The 22,355-nt window shown below is 44.2% G+C and overlaps 1 protein-coding gene across 1 annotated transcript in view; it reads left to right on the forward strand.

Moving 5' to 3' along the window:
- The window catches only part of SIN3B (SIN3 transcription regulator family member B), a 131,561-nt gene that overhangs the window by 39,418 nt on the left and 69,788 nt on the right, over positions 1–22,355 (forward strand). Inside the window, exons 4-8 of the mRNA XM_082260991.1 lie at positions 1,015–1,168; positions 1,258–1,506; positions 21,544–21,687; positions 21,898–22,017; positions 22,105–22,194. Coding sequence (XP_082117117.1) covers positions 1,015–1,168; positions 1,258–1,506; positions 21,544–21,687; positions 21,898–22,017; positions 22,105–22,194 — 757 coding nt within the window. The remainder of the gene's footprint in view (positions 1–1,014; positions 1,169–1,257; positions 1,507–21,543; positions 21,688–21,897; positions 22,018–22,104; positions 22,195–22,355) is intronic.

Consider the following 22,355-nt stretch of genomic DNA (forward strand, 5'->3'; position numbering starts at 1 on the left):
TTTTTTTTTTGCTGTACTTGCATGTTTCCTTTTTCGTTCTTAAAGAAGCCTTTTGTACATCACAGTGAAGCAAAACACAATCGGAAAGCAGATTGAGGGGAATTTATTAAGACTAGAACAGACTGAATCTGCACGACCTGTGCATGGCAACCAATAGGCTTCAGCTTTAATTTTCAAAAACAAACGGAATTTAGAAGTAGATGGGTTACTATGCACAGCTGCTCTAGATTTTGTCTGCTCCACTTTTTGTAAATTCCCCCTATTAGTTTTGGATAGAGTATGGAATGGCTAAAACCATAGTTACTTTTTTTTTTTGCGTTCTAGCCCTTCCACACATTACCCAAAACAAAAAAATAATTTTGACTTTAGAGTCACAATTTAGGTCACTCTATCAAATCTATTTCTAGAATATAAAGCGTTTATTTGAATAGAAAAAAAAAAAACTGTTTAGCTGTTCTGCAGGCATGGTTCAGCTAGAGCCCAGCACTATGGTGTTGGGGCCCTTTCACATGAATCAGCTTTTTGATCCATTTTTAAGTAAAAAAAAAATCCTGTGGAACTCTTTACACCGGTCCGTTGCATTTCAGGCTACTTTACACTGCTCTGTTGTAAAAACCCATAAGGCATCCCTTTAAATCCTACAGAATTCTTCACACCGGTCAGTTGCATTTTAAAGTCTTGCTTGATGCATTTTTGGTGCATGTTGGGGCCCATTTACACCGATCAGTTTTTGATCCTTTTTTCAGTTTAAAAAAAAAAAGATAATTTAGCATTTTTGCAACGGAGCAGTGTGAAAGCAGCCAAAAAATGCATATGAAACGCAATTTACTGGCGTGAAGAGTTCCATAAGATTTAAAGGGGTGCATTTATCATACATTTTTCTGCTGCTTTTTTTTCATTGAAAAACTGATCATTGTGAAAAGGCCCTTATGTTTTGTATCTTACCTCATTCTCTCTCTCTGTTTTAGTGAGACATTTACCAAATACACATTATAACTCCTTGCTTTCTTGCAGCATTGACACTCCAGGGGTCATCCGCCGTGTTTCCCAGTTATTCCACGACCATCCAGATTTAATGCTGGGTTTTAATGCTTTTTTACCACTTGGCTATAAAATTGAGCTTCCAAAAAATGGTAAAGTTGTGGTTCAGACATCACTGGCCAGTCCGGTTAGTTTCCATTTACATTTTTTTTTTTCCTTTCTAAGTATGTATGTGAAGCATAGTTAGGAGAATAACTTGTGTTTATTTATTTCCAGGTTCCTTCTGATGCCGCCACAAGCATTTTGCCAAATTCGCGAGTAGTAGTTCCGCCTGTGCCTGAAAATTCACACAGTGAGGTGGCGGAAGAGCCACGGCTTCAGGAGAAAGAGAAGACACAGGCTCCTCCAGAATCTGACTCGTTAGAGTTTCATAATGCTATCAGCTATGTCAATAAGATTAAAACTCGATTCCTTGACCGGCCTGAGATCTATAGATCTTTCTTGGAAATCCTTCATACTTATCAGGTACTTAATCAGTTAAATAGGCATATTTTTTTTTTTTTTGCTTTTCTATAAATGTCCTTATAAGGCCCTTTTCACACAGGCAGACTGTTCAGATCCGCCTATCTGTTTTTCAGGCGGATCTGAACGGATGCTCCATGCATCTCTATGGGGCATCGGATGTCAGCGGAGACATGTCCGCTGACATCCGATCCGTCAAATCTGGATGGATGGAAACCCTATTTTCCATCCGTCCAGCGGATCGGATGGGATCGGATGAGAAAGGACAGACGGTCCGTTCCCATCCGATACCCCCATAGAGAACGGCGGGACCTTACAGCTGTCTTCGCACACAGCACGGAGACACAGCTGCCACCCGCCTGCTCAGCGGGCGATCCCCCTGAGAAAAACTCAGTCCGCTGACGGACTCCCCTGTTTGAAAGGGGCCTTAGAGATGTTAACATGAATGCTTTGGGTAAAGCTCTTGAAACAACAAAAGGTGACAGCAGAGGGAATTCTAGATTTACTCAAGTTTTCATTTACATAAATGTAAAATAATACTTTAATACAGAGCAAAAATTTCCCCTTAAATGTTATTTTATTGCCATACATTTAAGCTATTTGGGGCCCCCCAGGAAGTCCAACTTTAAAAACGTCCAGTTGGCAATCCCCACATCCTGCCTTGTTTCTAGGACACAAAAAAAATCATTGCTTTCTCAAGTCATCGTCCTGGACAGCATAAGAGAGATGGCTGGGTCCACCTGCAAACAGGAAATGCATTATTCCCTATTATAGAAAAAGAACAATTCACCCTTGTGCCTCAATTATTTGTTTCCTCCAGTTTGTTAGTTGATCTATGCTCTTAGGCCATTGTGCTAGTTGATGGGCCTCTTAGTATATCCTGCCCTATGATTCCAGGGACAGTGGACTTAGAAGGGTTGCATATCTAGGTTACTTTTGTTAGTATCCTGGTTGTGAGACCCTCCCTCCCCATCACCTTCTCTGTGTCCCCGAAGGTTCCTTACCTGCCGGAGGAGAAGCAACTTTTCCTGTGGGCGCAGAGGCTCTACTGGAACCCTCCTTTACTCACATTTGGTCAGGCTCTAAGTCCCCTCCTGGGTTGCTTTTGGCAGAATACAGCCTGCTACATCATGGGTCCTCCTGCACGGTGGTGCAGGTATGGTGGGTTTGTGGGGATACCCTGGTGCCAGCATCCACAGACACCAGGCCGGGAGCACAAGCACAAAAGGGATGGAGCAGTAGGCAGACCTGGATCCTCCCAGGAGTGGTACAGCAGATTTTATCCTCTCAGCAATGCTACATCATGCAGTCTGACTGCATGATGACAGCTGCTACTCATCTGTTAAGCTGCTCCAAGGTAGGGTGAAGGTTTTTTTTTTCTTAATAGCTCTCCTTCTCCTATAGCCATACTGTGGGGAATGCACATTGTAGGGGTACCCTTGGGAGGATTTCTTCTCTTGAGGTGTTGGTTGCTATAGGTGTTTGAGTGCCTCTTTCAAGCGCAGGGTGAATGTGCTTTGTGTTTATGTCCACCCTTGGTGTGGCAAGGTGGAGGCAATTGCTGCAGCCCTAACACCTCCCAAGCTTCAGAGCAGAGTTGCAGTAGCTCAGAGGTAAGCAGAAATGCCAACTTTATAAACTCTTTCCTACTGTTGGGCTAGGTTCACACATGCAGGTTGGGGAATGTCTAGTAATTGATTGCTTTCCCCAACCCGGCAAAATGCGCTCCTCTTTAGCAGACGTGCAGGGATGCCATTAATTCTGGCACTCCCACGTATCAGAAAATGCAGTGCGGTTTCAGGTGCATGAAACCACATGGTGCCGAAACACCATGCGGTTCCAAGCATCTGCCTTTTGATAAAAGGGTCAGGGATATTTTACTTGCATTTCCTGCAGCTACAGCAGCACATTTAAATTAATCGGACCCGCATATGAGTGATCTTAGCCTTATGTTACACTTGCCAAAGTGTGAGGTTACTAGGGTCTATTTACTACATTTTTACTATCTATTGCACTCTCCTTTTTTTTGCAGCAAGGAGAGGTGACGACCTAGGTAATGGGGGGAGTCTGCTGGGTTTTAATTACGGCTTTCTATTCCTATTTTTGGGCAATAGCCCACCCCTAGCCTGAACTAGATACATAAATGGGGATCCTGCAACATCTAGTTGACAGGATTCTGGGCTAAACCTCTATTGAAAGGCTGCATAGACCAACTTATGTTGAATGATTCATTGTTAATGCCTACAGGTGTTGGCCTGCTGATTGCTTTGGTTACACTTCCAGGCTTGGGGTGTCAGCAGCTTTATTTACTACAAGATCTGGACTTGTTAAGACATTAGAAGCTGAGAGGTGTGGGCTGTCTCCCACCTGAGTGGGCTATATAAAGATACTTAGGTTTACTTCAGTGTATTTTTTTCTATTGGTTGAACTCCATGGACTTGTCTCTCCTTTTTTTTTTTTTCTTTACTCAACCTAACGATATAACTATGTATTGGGGGATTCACTGTGCAAAATGCATGATTAAATATGTAGTATAAGGTGACTCCTATTTGTTTCTATTCCAACTAAAGCCTTTGTTATGTTCAGTCTAGGGGTGGGTTACAAGTATCTACTATACACACGGGTTAGTGTACTCATCCTTAGACCTCTATCTATCACCTGTAGCTCCCTGAGTATCTCCACTGGATAGATGTATAATGCATTGCTAGCCACAGAGCAGATAATAGCTTGGCCTCAATTGCGCAGGTATTACTGATTGCAGGTTATTTCTTAGATCAGTGTTTCTCAACCTTCTTTCAGTCAAGGCACCCTTTGAAAATTCTGTACAATCTTAAGCCCCGTACACACGTACCGATGGTCGGCATACAAATGTTCCTCTTTTCTCCCCGGGATGTCGGTGTCTGCTGAAAAGTGCAAAGACAGCACAAGGACAGCACAAGAATTTTGTCCGCCGACTGCAGAAGTGATGTCATGTAATGGTTAACTTTCCCTGTGTTTTCTATTTTCTGAGCATGCCCAGTCTTGCAAATCAGCGGTCTGTCGGCCGAATTCTGTACTGACAGGCGAACAATCGTCCGTTCTGGTGTCGGCATACAAAAATTTTCATGTTTGCAAGAAAGACTTTTGTCCGCGGATTGTGCGCAGACATCTGTCGGAGGCACCATACTAACACGCGTACAATCGGCAGATCCTTCGTCCACCGACGTTTGTATGCCGACGATCGGTACGTGTGTACGGGCCTTTAGGGCCCCCAATTCTAAAATGTAAAGGAAACTTATAGTTTTACATAATGCAGCGGCATTACCACACATAGGACACTCGATATTCGAGATGATTTATTTTATACACCTTTCAGCACACTGGTACTGACTAGTATTCCAGTGTTTCTCCTCTCCCTCAGTTTCCCTCCCTCAATTAGCTGATGTGACCCCAGTGCAGACGTAGGAGGGCAAACAAGGACATCCTCAGGTGCTCAATGTCTTCCTTATCAAGTTATGACATCATCATTTAGTAGAATCCCAACAGCTGGATCACGTGGTGCCCAAGGTTTTAATGCTGCACAAATTTAAACCTGTGGCTTTGTGTAACAAAACAAATGCAGACGAGATCCACCTGCCGGCATGCTGACAATTTTGGGCAATTTGAGGCAATGTTTTGCATTTTGACAAGGCACCCCTGAAGAGCCCGAAAGCCACCCCAGGGTGCCATGGTTGAAAAAGGCTGTCTTAGATGATTACACCATAGCTCTGACCTAACGTTCCTGCAGTATGCTATGTCTCCCTTCTATGTCTGTATCATTTTGTCTATATTTACGTTGTTTTGTTTAATCCTGAACATACACATAAATTAGGAACATGACCCCTAGTTGCTGAAGTTTACCTAGGTTTTTTTCTTTGTTGCGGATCAATGGTTATATGTGAAATTCCCTATCTGTGACTCTATACGTGTGATATTTCTAACAGTCTGCTTTGTACGCATGCCTCATTTGTGTGAATAGCGCCATAAATTGGGAGGTTTTTCTTTTATGCGTATTGCCTAAAGCCCCATACACACGATTAGACAATTGTGCGAAAAATACTGCTTTCTAAGTGATAGTACAATAATCTGATTGTACGTACAGAGTTTTCGAGAGCCGATCATGACCGTTCATCCAATTTATTATCCTATCAGACATGTGCGCAAAATAGCAAATTGTACAAGTTTAGTTTAATCGGTACAGTTGTCGTTCGAAAATGCAATACAAATACACTACAACACATTCATATACTTTTTTTTTAATATATGCATTGCTGTAGCAGAGCTGTAAAAACATGTTCTGTTGATGTCTACCAAACTGCCTGCTAGGAAAAAAAAAAGGAAAGTCCCAAAACTTAGTTCCCTAGAGCCCTGGTCCCCAACCCTGGTCCTCAGGGCCCACTAACAGGCCAGGTTTGCAAGATAACTGAAATACATCCCAGGTGATATAATTTGCTGCTCAGTGATTGCATTACTCTAGTCTGCATCTCCCCAAGGTAATACTTGAAATCTGGCCTGTTAGTGGGCCCTGAGGAGCGGAGTTGAGGACCACTGCCCTAGAGGAACAGAAGGTGGCCAATGTCCTGCATTCCCCATTTTCTGTTGTGCCCAGGGGTCTGTGGGGGTGGGGGGGGGAGTCAAATTGCTTACTGGTATGACAGCTATAATTAACATTTCCCAAATCGTCATCCAGGACAGCATATGAGATATAGGTGCTTCCTCCAATAGGAACAGCAAACGCATCACCAAATAGACCTTAAAAGGAAGTCCTTCTACTGCACTGGTCAGTTTGTTTGCTCTGGAATCAACTGCTAAGAAGGCAATCAACTGCTTGATTGCCTTCCAGGACCCCTTCTTGGTACAGGAAGGAGGTAGCTTGGTTCCATTTCTCTGTTTGTGCCTGGTAAAGGCCATGTCTGGAAGTTGCACAGCATGAGCAGGGTGAGTTCTTAGTTCCAGTGTCTGGTTGCATACACTATCTGCACCGTAGGGCACTTTGTGGTTAGGGCTCACACAGTGGGGAAAAACCGAATTGCTGGAAAGCCAAGCTAGTGTTCACAATAATATTGATTGATAATACCTGCTCACTCTTGTAAAATCTAAATTAAGTCAACAGAGTGATACTCATATGGCAAAGAAGCATATAGAGGTTCCTCTCAAAAAATTAGCATATTGTGATAAAGTTCGTTATTTTCTGTAATGTACTGATAAACATTAGACTTTCATATATTTTAGATTCATTACACACAACTGAAGTAGTGCAAGCCTTTTATTGTTTTAATATTGATGATTTTGGCCTACAGCTCATGAAAACCCAAAATTCCTATCTCAAAAAATTAGCATATTTCATCCGACCAATAAAAGAAAAGTGTTTTTAATACAAAAAAAGTCAACCTTTAAAAAATGATGTTCAGTTATGCACTCAATACTTGGTCGGGAATCCTTTTGCAGAAATGACTGCTTTAATGCGGCGTGGCATGGAGGCAATCAGCCTGTGGCACTGCTGATGTGTTATGGAGGCCCAGGATGCTTCGATAGCGGCCTTGAGCTCATCCAGAGTGTTGGGTCTTGCGTCTCTCAACTTTCTCTTCACAACATCCCACAGATTCTCTATGGGGTTCAGGTCAGGAGAGTTGGCAGGCCAATTGAGCACAGTAATACCATGGTCAGTAAACCATTTACCAGTGGTTTTGGCACTGTGAGCAGGTGCCAGGTCGTGCTAAAAAATGAAATCTTCATCTCCATAAAGCTTTTCAGCAGATGGAAGCATGAAGTGCTCCAAAATCTCCTGATAGCTAGCTGCATTGACCCTGCCCTTGATAAAACACAGTGGACCAACACCAGCAGCTGACATGGCACCCCAGACCATCACTGACCTGGGTACTTGACACTGGACTTCAGGCATTTTGGCATTTCCCTCTCCCCAGTCTTCCTCAGGGTCCGGTCACCTCTTCTCGTTGTGCAGCGTTTTCTGCCACACTTTTTCCTTCCCACAGACTTCCCACTGAGGTGCCTTGATACAGCACTCTGGGAACAGCCTATTCATTCAGAAATTTCTTTCTGTGTCTTACCCTCTTGCTTGAGGGTGTCAATGATGGCCTTCTGGACAGCAGTCAGGTCGGCAGTCTTACCCATGATTGCGGTTTTGAGTAATGAACCAGGCTGGGAGTTTTTAAAAGCCTCAGGAATCTTTTGCAGGTGTTTAGAGTTAATTAGTTGATTCAGATGATTAGGTTAATAACTCGTTTAGAGAACCTTTTCATGATATGCAAATTTTTTGAGATAGGAATTTTGAGTTTTCATGAGCTGTATGCCAAATCATCAATATTAAAACAATAAAAGGCTTGCACTACTTCAGTTGTGTGTAATGAATCTAAAATATATGAAAGTCTAATGTTTATCAGTACATTACAGAAAATAATGAACTTTATCACAATATGCTAATTTTTTGAGAGGGACCTGTATAAAAAAAGAGAGGACATACAAAATAAAATGCCCAAAAGGGCCATATACTGTAGAGTATACAGGTATAGATTTGAGTAATTTTTCCAAAAAACGCACTCACAGGAGATCCAAGTAAAAAAAAAATGCGTTTATTGAATCCAGGAACAAGGGAGCTAAAATAAACAAAAAACCTTCGACCACACCACCATAGAAACTTGACTACATAGTCGCTAAAAACATGCACACCACATGCATCCGCTGCAAAAATTCACCATCATAAATGATCTGAACCAATGAAGATTTATGGCATACAAGGAGCAAAGTGAAATTCAGTTAATGAGCAGAGTAACACCATGGGACAGCAACAAGAGATGGAACTGTTTGCCGTCCTCATGTGCTCTGTTCTCAGACTGGAAGAAGGGCAAAACCGGTGGAGAGCAGTAGTGTCATGGAATAATGCCCACAAAATTTCTAACAAATCAAAACAAGGGCTCAGACCAGCTTGGTAAAAATCAGTGCTGATCATCTAGGGTCCAGGTTTTGCCTAATGCTACCAGTAGTGACACTGACCCTAGTCAAATGTAAAAATAGTGAAAAAGGATCAGAAAAAATGTGTAGGAAAACAAGATCAGTGGCCTCCATCTGTAAAACCATTCCTGTTTTGGAGGTTGTCTCATTTATAAGTAAAATTCATCACAGAAAAACATCAAAGAATTCTATAGAACTTTAGTAGCGCAAGGATGGTGCAACCCTCCTATCATAAAATGCAAACAGTGCATAAATGGCATATAATGGCATACAAAATATTAAAATAAAAGTCTAATAACAATACAGCGATTGAAAGTCCTTCGCAAGTCCTTTTTGTTATATATCACAATGTGAAGAGGATCTTGTCGGTGCCAATACAGGGATCACAAAAGGATATCACCACCACCAGTGCTGGGGAGAATTAGCCAAAATGCACACTCACCAGAGGACCATGCCTAACCACTCTCATGGAATAGGCTAAAACCGCATGAATAAATCAGACAGCTTCCTCCAGGTATCTATGGCTGCTGCATACTTCCTCCTCTCATATATGGTATATGGGTGATAAAACAAAAAACACCTCCATAGCGTGATAACGTTTCAACATAGATTTATTTGAAGAAAACGAAACACATCACACTCACTTGTTTAAAATGATAACAAAGCATCAGTATATGGACTGGTTCAGGATCTGGTAGCCACAAAGTGCGGTCCGCGGTTCCCGCTGCTTACACCGGTTGTCTCATTGTTGCCCATCTAGTGCAGCTGAAACTGATAAACAAACCCCCTCTTCTGCTTAACTAACCTGATCAAAATCCCAGGAGTTGAATTGACTTGATGCTATACTCCTAATTAAAAAGTGTCCCTTCAATTTTTTTGAGCAGTGTATTTAGGCCAAAATGTATTTTGCTACATGTCTTTGGTAACAAAAAAATCCCAATAAGTGTATATTAATTGTTTTTTTGTGAAAGGCATAGCGTCTACAAACTATGGGAAAATATACTGGAATTTAAGCAGCTGTAGACACTATACTAGCAATGACGGTGATCAGTGACTTATAGTGTGACTGTGATAGTGTGCTGGGCAATCTAGCGGTAATTGACACTGGGCTGGGGAGGGACACTGACATCCCTAGTGACACTAAAACAGTGGTCAGTGATAATCCTGTAATAATGACACTGGCATGAAAGGGGTTAACATCAGGGGCTTAACTGTGTGCCTAACAAGTGTAATGCGTGCTGCTTTTACTCACAGATCTGGCTGCTTTTTCTCCCTGATTTTAAGGGGCGAAGAAACAGCCAGTTCGCTGTTCTGTGTGTTTGACCTCAGCCCATCAGCAGGTGTCAGTCAAAATCATTGGCTGAAACCTGCTGACAAACTCATGCTATATCCAATCATGGCACAGGTAAGCAGGAGCGCATGCCTAAAAACCAGGACATTCACCGTAGCATACAGGTACGTCATGGTGACTAGCTGTGCCGCCCAATCTCAGTAAGTGTACTGTGAGCAGGCAGCATTTGATTAGGGTCAGTGTCACTACTGGTAGCATTAGGCAATACCTGGACTCTATAGAGTTTGCACAGACAGTCTAAAGCCCCGTACACACGTACCGATTGTCGGCCGTAAATATTCGGCCGACGACCGATCGGCCGATTGCAGGCTTGTTAGTATGATGCTTCCGACAGCCGACAGCTTATTTTCGGCCGAACAGAATCTGTCGTGCAGGCATTAAAATTTTTGTTGGCCAACACCAGAACGGCCGATTGTTCGCCAGTCAGTACAGATTTCGGCCGACAGACAGCAGATTTGCAAGACTGGGCATGCTCAAAAAAGAAAAAAGACAAGGAAAGTTAACCATTACATGACATCACTTCTGCAGTCGGCTGTTGTGTGCCGACAAAATTCGTGTGCAGTCTTTTGCAGTTTTCAACAGACACGACAGCCCTGGACAAAAGACGGTCGATCGTTCGGCCGACGATCAGTACGTGTGTACGGGGCTTTACTCCTCAAGGATGGCACATCAATACCTGCCATTGCCAGGTTTGCTGTATCTCCCAGCACAGTCTCAAGAGCATGAAGGAGATTCCAGGAGACAGGCTGTTACTCTAGGATAGATGGACAGGGCCATTCAAGGTCCACTTCAGCTCCGGAAGGTTTTACCCCCTTAATGACTAGGCCATTTTTTGCGATCAGGCACTGCGTTGCTTTAACTGACAATTTCGTGGTCATGTGACGCTGAACCCAAAGAAAAATTATGTCTTTTTCTCCCCCACAAACAGAGCTTTCTTTTGGTGGTATTTGATCACCTCTGCAGGTTTTTTTTTTTTTTTTTTTTTTGCGCTATAAACAAAATAAAGAGTGACTATTTTGAATATATATATATTTTTTTACTTTCTGCTATAAAACATTCCAAATAAAAAAATCAAACTTTTTCAATAATTGAGGCCAATATTCTGCTACATGTACTTTTATAAAAAAATCCTAATAAGTGTATCTTGATTGTTTGCGCAAAAATTATAGCATCTACAAACTATGGGATAGATTTATGGACTTTTTATTCCTTTATTGTTTTTACTAGTAATGGCGGAAATCATCGGTTTTCAGCGGGATTGCAACATTGCGGTGGACAAAATCTGACACTGTGACACTTTTTGGGGACCAGCGACACCAATACAGTGATCAGTGCTAAAAAAAAAAAAAAGCACTGTGACTGTATAAATGACACTGGCAGGGAAGGGGTTAACACTAGGGGTGATCAAGGGGTTAAGTGTGCTCCTATAGAATGCTTTCTAACCTGGGGGGGGGGGGGTGGATGTGCTAGTGGAACGAGAGATCCTGTGTTTCTTAGCTGAAACACAGGATCTCTGTTTGCCTTGTTTACATAGGCAGATGGCCGTTCTGTCATTCCCCTGCACAATCGCGGGTGGCCATCGCGGCCGCTGGACCCGCTGATTGGCTCCCGCGTGTCCGAAAACCTGTGCACAAAATCACGTACCTATACGTGATTTTGCGCAGCCGGGCCGCCCTGCTGCAGTATATATGCGGTGGCGGGCCGGAAGTGGTTAACCTATCAGCAGGTCTGGTAGCTGCTCCTTTGTGCAAGGAGGTGTTCAACAGGGTGAGCATGGCCAGAGCCCTACAAAATTGCATCCAGCATGCCACTGGTGTGAATGTCTCTGACCAAACAATCCGAAACCGACTTCATGAGGGTGGCCTGAGGGTCCGACGTCCTCTGGTGGACCCTGTGCTCACTGCCCGACACCTTGGAGCTTGTTTGGCATTTGCCATTGAACACCAGAATTGGCAGGTCCACCACTGGCGCCCTGTGCTTTTCACAGATGAGGGCAGGTTCACCCTGAGCACATGTGACAGAGGTGAAAGGGTCTGAAGAAGCCATGGAGAACGTTATGCTGCCTGTAACACCGTTCAGCATGACTGGTTTGGTGGTGGGTCAGTGATGGTTTAGGGAGGCATATCCACAGAGGGACACGCAGACCTCTACAGGCTAGACAATGGCACCCTGACTGCCATTAGGTATCAGGATGAAATCCTTGGACCTATTGTCAGACCCTACGCTGGTGCAGTGGTCCTGGGTTCTTCCTGGTGTACGACAATGCCCGGCCTCATGTGGCAAGGGTATTCAGCTAGTTCCTGAAGGGTGAAGGAATTGATTCCATTGAATCGTCTGACCTAAATTCAATATAACACGAACACCTCTGGGACATTGTTTCAGTCCATCCGACACTGCCAGGTTACCCCTCAGTCTGTTCAGGAGCTCAGTGATGCCCTGGTCCAGATCTGGGAGGAAATACCCCAGGACACCATCCGTTGTCTGATTAGGAGCATGTCCTTCCATGCAGGCATGCATAGAAGCACGTGGGGGACATACAAACTACTAAGTACCATTTTGAGTTTTGGGGGTCATTGAGTTCAGCCCTCTGTAGGTTGATCTTTTTAATTTCCATTAATTAATGTGGCATCCCTTCGTTCCAAACACATTACCCATTACACATTACATTTTATATCAGTGTAGATATCCAGCACTATATTTTTCCCCATTGAGATCTGTGTGCTTTCAAAGTGTTCCTTTAATTCTTTTGAGTAGTGTATATAAAGAAATTTTATTTTATTGGATATGTTTTATGTCAACCCATGCATGTTCAGTTGTGACTATTCTCTTTCAGCTTGCCCTCAAGTTTTCGTATACTGTTTTGCTACATACAGCAATGAGAAAAAGTATTTGAATAGAGGGTTCAATAAAATTCTTCAATTACCCTGTTATGCTGGGTGCATGCACACAACCCAGTGGTCTGAACAAAAAAAAACAAAAAACAGACAGACAGAACCCCTCTTAAACGCAAGGATTTCTGAGACGTTGTTTGACAAGGGGACTGCTCCTCTACCAGAATACACTGATCAGTGCTCACAGCTATTGGCTGCAAGCGCTGATTGAATGCTGATTTTCCAGCATGAACTTTCCGCAGAACAGTCTTTTGAACAGACAGCTGTACACACGGACCGAAAGTCGGCTGATTTTCGCCCCATGTGTACCAGACTTTACATTGGCCACACAGACCTTGGGGGCATTCATATTTCCTTAGTTTATCGGGGCCTCATTTGAGTTTGGTTCGTTTTATACCTGATTTTGATTTTGACACAGGACTGAATCCAGGACTGGATTCAGTCCTGTGTAACTTTGAACTCTTATTTTCTGGTATGGCTTTTCCCTTGATTAGGTTTCCTGCCTTAGTTTACTCCCAGTTGGGAATTTAATATAGCAGGGTCTGCCATATCTGTGATATTTAGGGTCAGTTCTATGGGAGGTAAGGTCTCTGGGCTTTTTGATTGTTACTCCCTAGTCTTGTAAGTCCCTGCTAATCGTATCTGCCGTCCTGGAAGATAATGTGGGAAATCTGGAGTTAGACTTTCCGCAAGTCTTAAAAAACCATAGGCTTCCCGCCCTTGTGTCTTATTCTTTTTCTTTTTGTATATGTTTTGTTTAGGTTTATTCCATTCGGTAGATAAACATTCCATTATGTCTCTGCACTTCAGCCCACCCTGGTTGACTCCAACAGGCATGTGGTTTGCAGTATTTCCGTGTGCTGGGTAGGGCTAGAACCTCTGTTGGGTTTATTGCTATCTCTGAAACTTTTGAAAAGTAAATAATCTTAAAAAAAAAAAAAAACAGTTCATAAATCACTCAGCCCGTCATGCTATTTGACTGTTCCAAATCGCATGACAAGTTGCACCCATTTTCTCCAATGAAAACATTCAAATTGCCGCCACTTATGTCGCAGGAACTTTGAAAAAGGTTCCCACACTACTTTTGCCAATTTCATTTGGACTTGCATAGACTTCTGTTGTATAAAGTTGCAAGCTGCAATGAAATTGGCAGTGCAAATTTTGAAATTGCAATGAAGTAACACAATTTTTAAAGCTACACTGTTGTGAAGGGGGGCTTAATCAAAAAATTAATAGTTGATCATACAAAGTTCATCCAAGTGCTTATGAAAGTGCTCAAAGTGCTTTTAAGACCATGAGGCCCTCTTACTGGACCACAACGATCTCCAACAACAGAGATCAGTTACGCCTTATCTGTATTACACCCTCGGCTCTCCAGATAGCTCTGTGACCCCCCATCAACCAGATAGAGCAGCAGAGTCCCTGTCCTGAAAATAAAGCCTCAGCCTGCACTCCATCAACAAGCCCTGACAAGGGTATGAATCAGATATAAAAAGGGAGAAGCCTCATAGTGCAATACTGTTAAAATATCTTGTTTATTAAAAAAATATATAGCACTTACAAGGAATTAGAAATTACAAGCGGTTTTACAAACTTCCACAGCTGGCCTGCAGTGTCATCCAGCGAGCCTCTGCATAATGATCTCACAGTACTAGGTCTGCCCGATGCGTTTCTACATTAAAGGCCTTCCTGGTGTTTACTTAAATGAGCTCTTGTTCTGTAAGATGCCATGCTTATCTAAAACAAATGGAATCTGAATTAGGGGGCAAAAGGGAAGAGGTGTTTCTCTATCGCTCATTGACAGACGTAGTCTTCTTGATTCTCAAGAGCTGGGTTATGTTGTCTCCGCAGGAGTAGGACTAGGCAGAAAGACAAAACGTTCTGGCTCCACCTTAGGGGCAGTCCCTGAGGGTATATCCTCCCTCTCTCTGCTACAGGGAATCAGTTTTTTTCTGTCTAGTCAGGAGTAAGGACCTAAGTTCCTTGCTGGGATCTTTTTGGTCCTGGCAAGATTTTTTCTTTAGAAAAAATATTTTTTAGGTAGTTTTTCTCCAGTGTTTTTTTCCTGTGAGATCTTCAAGCAAAAACGCCGGACTGGGCGACACTAGTGGTCACCCCAGCCGGCCTACGAGCGCGCGCAGACCATTGCATTGCGCTTGGTCGGCCGCGACACATTCAAGTAAGTATGCGGGGCCGGGCGACGGGCTGGATGTTGAGATCCAGTGGTCACCCCGGTTTCTGCCTACGAGCGCGTGCAGACCAGAGCTCCGCGCTGGGTCGGCCGCGACGGAGTCCCAGTGGAGGGACTGACCTTGCGAGTTAAAAGTCTCGCTTGGACGCCAGGAACCAGAGAGTCGAGGCGTCCGGAGTGGTCCACAACCCCCCACCCCGGTGGAGAGGGTATTGTGAAGAGAGGGTGCCTGTCGGTTCGGTATGGTGAGTAAACGTTCCCTTTTTTCTTTCCTCGTTATGAGACCGTATGAATTATGGGCCCCTCCATACATGGTCAGTATATATCTGACACTAAAAGTCCCCCTGGTAAATACAGTATGTGTTTGTGGGAAGTGGACTTGGTTTGAGAGCTAACACTCTACCCAGCAGACTGTAGCATTACAGCAGACATAGGAGGTATAATCCTACCTTATTTGTAGTGTATCTCCTGTAGATCAATCAATCGCCACTCAGCAGAGATGCAGGTGGATGTGCTGGGAAAAACTATTTCGGCGGTCCGCCACCATTTTGCCGTAGACCAGGTGCATGCATGTCCTCAGGTCACGCCGGCCGCCATGTTTTTGGAGTCTAATGTCTCCTGTATGGGGGCGGCCATGTTTCATGAGCCCAGCTACCTCGTGGAGAGCTGGGAACGCCGGAAGGCGTACACAGGGGGCGGAGCCACGTCCTTCTACCCGGGAAAAAGCAACAGCTCCTTCCAGTCTGTAAAAGACAGACGCTGACTGCAGTTGGTTGGAAACTTCACTGCATCGGTTGGTGAGCCTTGGGGGTCCCTCTCTCTCTCTCTGTGGGATCGAAAAGCAGGTACTCTGAGGGGCGCTATTGCGCTAGGGGGAGACACACAAAAAAAAAAAAAAAAAAAAAAGGTATTTTTCTATTTAAAAAAAAAAAAAAAAAAAAAAAAAAAAAGTTTTTTTTGTGTTTTCTGGCAAAGGTGTCCTGAATTAACATGGACCCTGCCACTCATGTATCTCCTCCGGATCCCCTCGAGGGGTCTGCGGGATCCTCCAGCACCCCACTGACGATTGAATCATTGTCCGCTATTATGGAAACTTTTGTGTCCCGGGTGGAAGTGGCTTGTCAGGGACAGGGCGCAAGTAAGCGACCCCCGCCTAACCCCTTATTATCTGAAACCTCGGATTCAGACTCTGAGCCTATTTCTGCAGTTGCAGGTACTTCAGCTGGTATTGGTGTCTCGTGTACTGTCTCTTCAGACAGTGAGGAGGATGTTTCGGCATCAGCCATAGCCAAAGAGGGAGCGTTGGTAAACGCACTCATTGTATCTGTTCAAGAAACCTTAAGATTACAGGGTATTCCGTCAGAAATAGCTGAAACTGAAATCCCTTTTGGGACTAAAAAACGCATCAAAGTGGCGAAGGTTTTTCCATTGCCCAAATGTTTTGGCAATCCAATCAAAGAAGAATGGAGTCTGCCAAAACGCATTTCTACTATTTCTAAACGCATTAACAGGCGTTATCCGTTTGAGGAAACCCTCATTAAGAAATGGACAGAACCACCTGTGGTGGATTCACCAATTGCTAGATTGAATAAAGCCACGGTTATTCCTCTAGAAGACGCTCCGTCTTTTAAAGATCCAGTGGATCGCAAGATAGAAGCTATGTCTCGCACCATGTTTTCCTTGATTGGATCAGCTTTCAGACCTATAATAGCTATTGGTCTGGTTTCGCAGGCTGTAACTGAATGGACCAAGTGGTTACGCCGGGACTTAGAAGAGGTCCCTCAGGCGGTATCAGATTTGTTGGAACAAATGATACAGGGGTTACAGTTTGTGTGTGATGCGGCGTTAGACGCCACTTCATTATTGGCGCGAGCATCTGTCTCAGCGGTGGTTCTCAGGCGTACACTGTGGCTAAAAGGTTGGTTAGCCGACCAAGGTTCCAAAAAAGCATTGGCTAATATCCCCTTTTTAGGAGAGCGTCTATTTGGAGCCAACTTAGATGAGATCATTAAGGATCTCACGGGTGGAAAGAGCACCTTTTTACCGCAAAATGTTAAAGGTAAAGGAACTCGTCAAAAACGAGGGCCTTCTGTTTCTGCTCACAAGAGGTTTTATTTTTTTTGTCCCGCGGGTGAAAAAATTAAGTCCTCCAAAGCTCCTTCAGGAGGCTTCAGGGGACGTTGGTCGGGCAAGCAAAAGCCCGCCCCCTCCAGACCTGAAGATAAATCGTCCAAAGCCTGAAGGTGCGCCCCCACCCATAACAGGGGTGGGGGGACGTCTTCGCCGGTTCCCGGATCCATGGCTTTCCAGAATCCCGGACAAGTGGGTTTGCGAAGTCATAAGGTCAGGGTACAAGATCGAGTTTCGATCTCTCCCACCAGCGCGATTCTTCCCTTTCAATATTCGACTATCCCCGGATCGTTAGAAGATCTGCGGAGAGCAGTTACGGATTTACTACTACAAGGAGTGGTAGTCCACGTTCCTTGGACAGAACGTTTTCAGGGGTTTTATTCAAACCTATTTACAATACCCAGGAAAGAGGGCAAAGTGCGTCCAATTCTGGACTTAAGGGCACTCAATTCTTTTGTCTACATAAGAAGATTCAGAATGGAGTCCATTCGCACGGTAGCAGCCTTCCTGCATCCAGGGGATGTCCTAGCGTCCATAGACATCAAGGACGCCTATCTTCACATTCCCATTTTCGCAGGACATCAGCGGTTTCTACGCTTTTCCGTAGAAGAGAACCACTATCAGTCTGTGGCGTTACCTTTCGGTCTCGCCACGGCTCCTCGGGTCTTCACGAAGGTGTTGGCCCCAATGTTGGCACTACTGCGCCAAAGAGGCATATCGATTCTTGGTTACCTAGACGATCTTCTGCTTCATGCAGAGTCTCCTCAGACCTTGCTACAAAACATAGAAATTACTAGGATTTCTTTACAGGAATTCGGGTGGCTGGTGAACCAGCAAAAGTCATTTCTGGTTCCCACCCAGAGGCTCGAATATCTGGGTCTAATTCTAGACACAGTCAGGACAAGAGTTTTTCTTCCGGTAGGGAAACTCCGAAAGATTCAATCAGCAGTCCAGTTGTTACTATCCAACAGCTGGTCTTCCCTTCGGACTTGCATGAGGGTTCTGGGGTTGATGGTGGCTTCCTTCGAAGCAGTCCCATTTGCCCAGTCCCATACCCGAATTCTTCAGCAAGAGATTCTTCTCAGATTGAATCGGAATCCGGAATCCCTGGACAATCAGATCCGATTGAGCAAACAGACCAGAGAGTCTCTGGTCTGGTGGCTTCGGTCTCCGATGCTCAGCCAGGGAAAGTCATTTCTGCCAATATATTGGACGATAGTGACCACGGATGCCAGTCTATCCGGATGGGGAGGAATTCTCGGTCAGTTATCTGTCCAGGGACTTTGGTCCCCGGAAGAATCCAGGTTGCCGATAAATGTATTGGAACTGAGAGCGATCAGACTTTGTCTGATTCACTGGACCGAGCATCTCCAGGGCAGCCCGGTTCGGATCCAGTTGGACAACGCCACGGCCGTGGCTTATATCAATCACCAGGGGGGCACCAAGAGTGTCCGAGCGGCCAAAGAAGTTGCTTGCATTCTTCGCTGGGCGGAACGATTTGTTCCAGCTATCTCTGCGGTGTTCATTCCGGGGGTGGAAAATTGGCAGGCAGATTATCTCAGCCGTCAGACTCCGGATCAGGGGGAATGGTCCCTCCATCCAGAAGTTTTCCACCAGTTGTGCCTACGTTGGGGCACCCCGGATGTGGATCTGTTGGCATCACGATTCAACAGAAAAGTTCAGAGATTCGTGGCTCGCTCCCGCGATCCTCTAGCAGAGACCGCAGACGCACTGGTCACCCCGTGGGGGCAATACCAGCTAATGTATGCCTTCCCTCCTCTTGGGTTACTGCCAAGACTTCTTCGCAGGATAAAGGAGGAAGGAATTCCAGTAATCCTGGCAGCTCCGGACTGGCCTCGTCGAGCTTGATACGCCGACTTGGTCAGACTGGTGGCGGACGTCCCGTGGAGACCTCCTCTCAGGGAGGATCTACTGTCTCAGGGACCGATCTTCCATCCTGCTTTACGATCGCTGGTTTTAAACGGCCTGGTTATTGAGACCCAGGTGCTGAAGGACAAGGGATTGTCAGCTTCAGTTATTCCTACTCTAGTTAAAACAAGGAAAGCGACTTCCAGAAAGATTATCATCGTACATGGAAGTCTTATATTGTGTGGTGTGAATCCCTTGGGTTCCATCTACATCTTTATTCGGTAGTCCGAATATTGGCTTTTCTGCAACAGGGAGTTGAGCAGAAGCTGGCCTTGAGTGTTATCAAGGGTCTGGTTTCAGCATTTGCGATCTTCTTTCAGTAGCCTTTGTCTACTCATTCCTTGGTGCGGAATTTTCATCCAGGGGGTGCGACACCTGGCTCTGCCAGTGCACGCGCCGTTACCATCCTGGGATCTTAATTTGGTGCTGTCGGTTCTTCAGACACCTCCCTTTAAAAATATCAGGGAGATTCCCTTGCTTACTTTATCCCAGAAGGTGGTCTTCTTGGTGGCTATCACTTCTGCACGCAGGGTGTCAGAACTGGCTGCATTATCCTGTTGTTCCCCAGATCTGGTGGTTCATAGGGATAAGGTTGTTCTTCATCCGAATCCATCCTTCCTTCCTAAGGTGGTTTCAAAGTTTCATTGAATGAGGACAGTGTATTGTCCTTCCTATGTCCTTAAGCCCAATCATCCTCGAGAATTGCGTTGCATTCCTTGGATGTAGTTCGGGCGATCAGGATATATTTGAATACACGGATTCAATTTGTAAGACGGATTCACTGTTTGTGATCACGGATGGCCCTAAGAAGGGGTTGCCTGTTCTGCTGCGACCATCTTTAGATGGATCAGACAGACGGTGGTATAGGCTTATTTTATCTAAGGGTCGGGATCCCCCGTTCCCTTTTAAGGCGCATTCTACTCGGGCGCTTAGAGTTTCCTGGACCTTCCGCCATCAGGCGTCAGTGGTTCAGGTTTTCAAGGCGACTGTTTAGTCGTCGGTTCATACCTTTCAATATTGTATAAGGTTCATGTGATGGCATCGGCAGATGCCTCTTCTGGCCGCAAGGTTCCTGCAGGCCACTGTTTGAGGAGACTGTTGGTCTACCTCGAGGATTTGTGGGGTAGGTCTCATCTGTTTACTCGATGAGTCCTTTGATACTTCTGGTTGGCTCCGGTTGGGCCTTCTAGATTGGATTTTGATTTCTGTCAATCCCACCCCTCATTTGTGGCACTGCTTCTGGATGTCCCAGCTCTTGAGAATCAAGAAGACTACGTCTGTCAATGAGCGATAGAGAAAAATGGATTTTTGTAAGATCTTACCGTAAAATCCTTTTCTCTTAAGCTCATTGACAGACGTAGTACCCGCCCCTCTATCATTGAGTTGGGTTGGGTTAAATTCTCTGTTACTGCTTTAGAACAGAACTGATTCCCTGTAGCAGAGAGAGGGAGGATATACCCTCAGGGACTGCCCCTAAGGTGGAGCCAGAACGTTTTGTCTTTCTGCCTAGTCCTACTCCTGCGGAGACAACATAACCCAGCTCTTGAGAATCAAGAAGACTACGTCTGTCAATGAGCTTAAGAGAAAAGGATTTTACGGTAAGATCTTACAAAAATCCATTTTTTCATGGTCATTGTATAGTCTTCCCATTCCTGCTTCCTATTGCCTACAGTGCGAGATGATCTTTCTTCCTGCTGCGATATCCACATCGCAGTCCATTCTGATTGGACAAAGCTTTCATGCTTCTGGAATTGTCAGTACTTGCCTGCTCCTTCCACCCTCTCACACACGCTTATTGCCTTTCTAGCTGTTAGGATTGTTCATGAGCAGAGGTGGGCTCGGGCGTGTTTGAGTTTGCATGTGCCCGATCCCGCCAGGAAGCTGGCACAGCACTCCACTAATCACAGACATTTCCAAATCTGTGCAGCTGCTGATCGGGAAATGTCTCGCTGCCTGTGATTAGCGGACTGCAGTGCTGGCTTCCTGGCGGGGTCAGGCACATGCGAACTCGAACACAACCGAACCTTTCTCTATTCATGAGGCAGCAAGTGCCAAGTAAGCTTCAGCGCAGCCCTGAACTACCCAGTTAGAGCAGACCAAGATTTGGATGTATAGGCAAAGACTGCAGGCAGTAAAGATGGGAAGCACAAATTGCATATGTGGAGTGCAAATCTATAAGTTTTTTTTTTTTTTTTTTTTTTTTTTTTTTTTTAAGTTGGTTTCTTTTGCCCATTTTAAAGGAACAACAGGCAGCCTCTACTAAATCTACTTTTAGCTGCAAGCATAATGAATGCAAAATATGAAAAATGTACTCATTTCAGGACATGTGTTCTAAGAAGCTTTCACTGATCTTTGTGGGCTAATTCAAGCAATTATGACCACATTTTTCCTTTCATTCCTAAAAAGTAAGACTAGTGTATTGGTGGAAGGCAATATCCTAACATTTTACTGTAAGGAATGTCTAATATTGTGCTATGTATAATATAAGTGTATTTTACCACTGATTTTAATTTAAAAAAAATGCATCTTAGAAATTTTTTTTTTTTGTTTGTTTCTATTAGAAGGATCAGCTTAATCCAAAAGGGCGCCCATTTCGTGGTATGTCAGAAGAGGAGGTGTTCACGGAAGTGGCTAGCTTATTTCGTGGACAGGAAGATTTACTTTCTGAATTTGGCCAGTTCCTTCCTGAGGCAAAGAGATCACTGGTATGGGAATTATTTCTATATGTTTATTAAAGGATAACTGTATATTTTACCTGATTATAGTAGCATTTTTTTTTTTTTTTTCGTTTCTAGGCTTTATTGCTTAGGGGTTTAATTTCTATCTTTTGTGCAGGACTGCAGCAATATTTCAAGACTCTAAAGTGGATTATCCTAAAGTCTAAAATTATTAACAAGTTACATATTGTTTTATAGTTCACTGGAAACGGTACATGTGATCTTAGTGCCAGGAAGCTTGAATACCAGAGAAACCTAGAACAGAGCCGAAAACGGTCCAGATCTCTTTTGTTACGCCCCATGTCTTGTCCTTCTAAGGTAAAGATTTATGAATTCACTATATAAAGCAATACTGTGTTATTGTCACATTAGCTTTATGCAGCCTCCTGTGCTTTTGTCACATAGAAAAAGATGAAGATGAGAAAGTCCAAGGACCAGTCAGTAGCAAGTGTTGGCAAATATGGGACGCTACAGGAATTCTCTTTCTTCAATAAGGTAAGTGTAGATACCAATTGTCCAACTGTTGTGAGTAATTAAAAAATGTGTTCATATAAGAACCTGTGTAGACAGGCATTCATGTCAAATCAAGCCCTTTCCATTTAAATGCAATGCTACTCCAACATATGTGTCCAAATTATAAAATGCAGCATTTGACA

Source organism: Pelophylax lessonae (assembly GCF_965119305.1).
Source record: "Pelophylax lessonae genome assembly, chromosome: 1".
Classification (NCBI taxonomy): domain Eukaryota; kingdom Metazoa; phylum Chordata; class Amphibia; order Anura; family Ranidae; genus Pelophylax; species Pelophylax lessonae.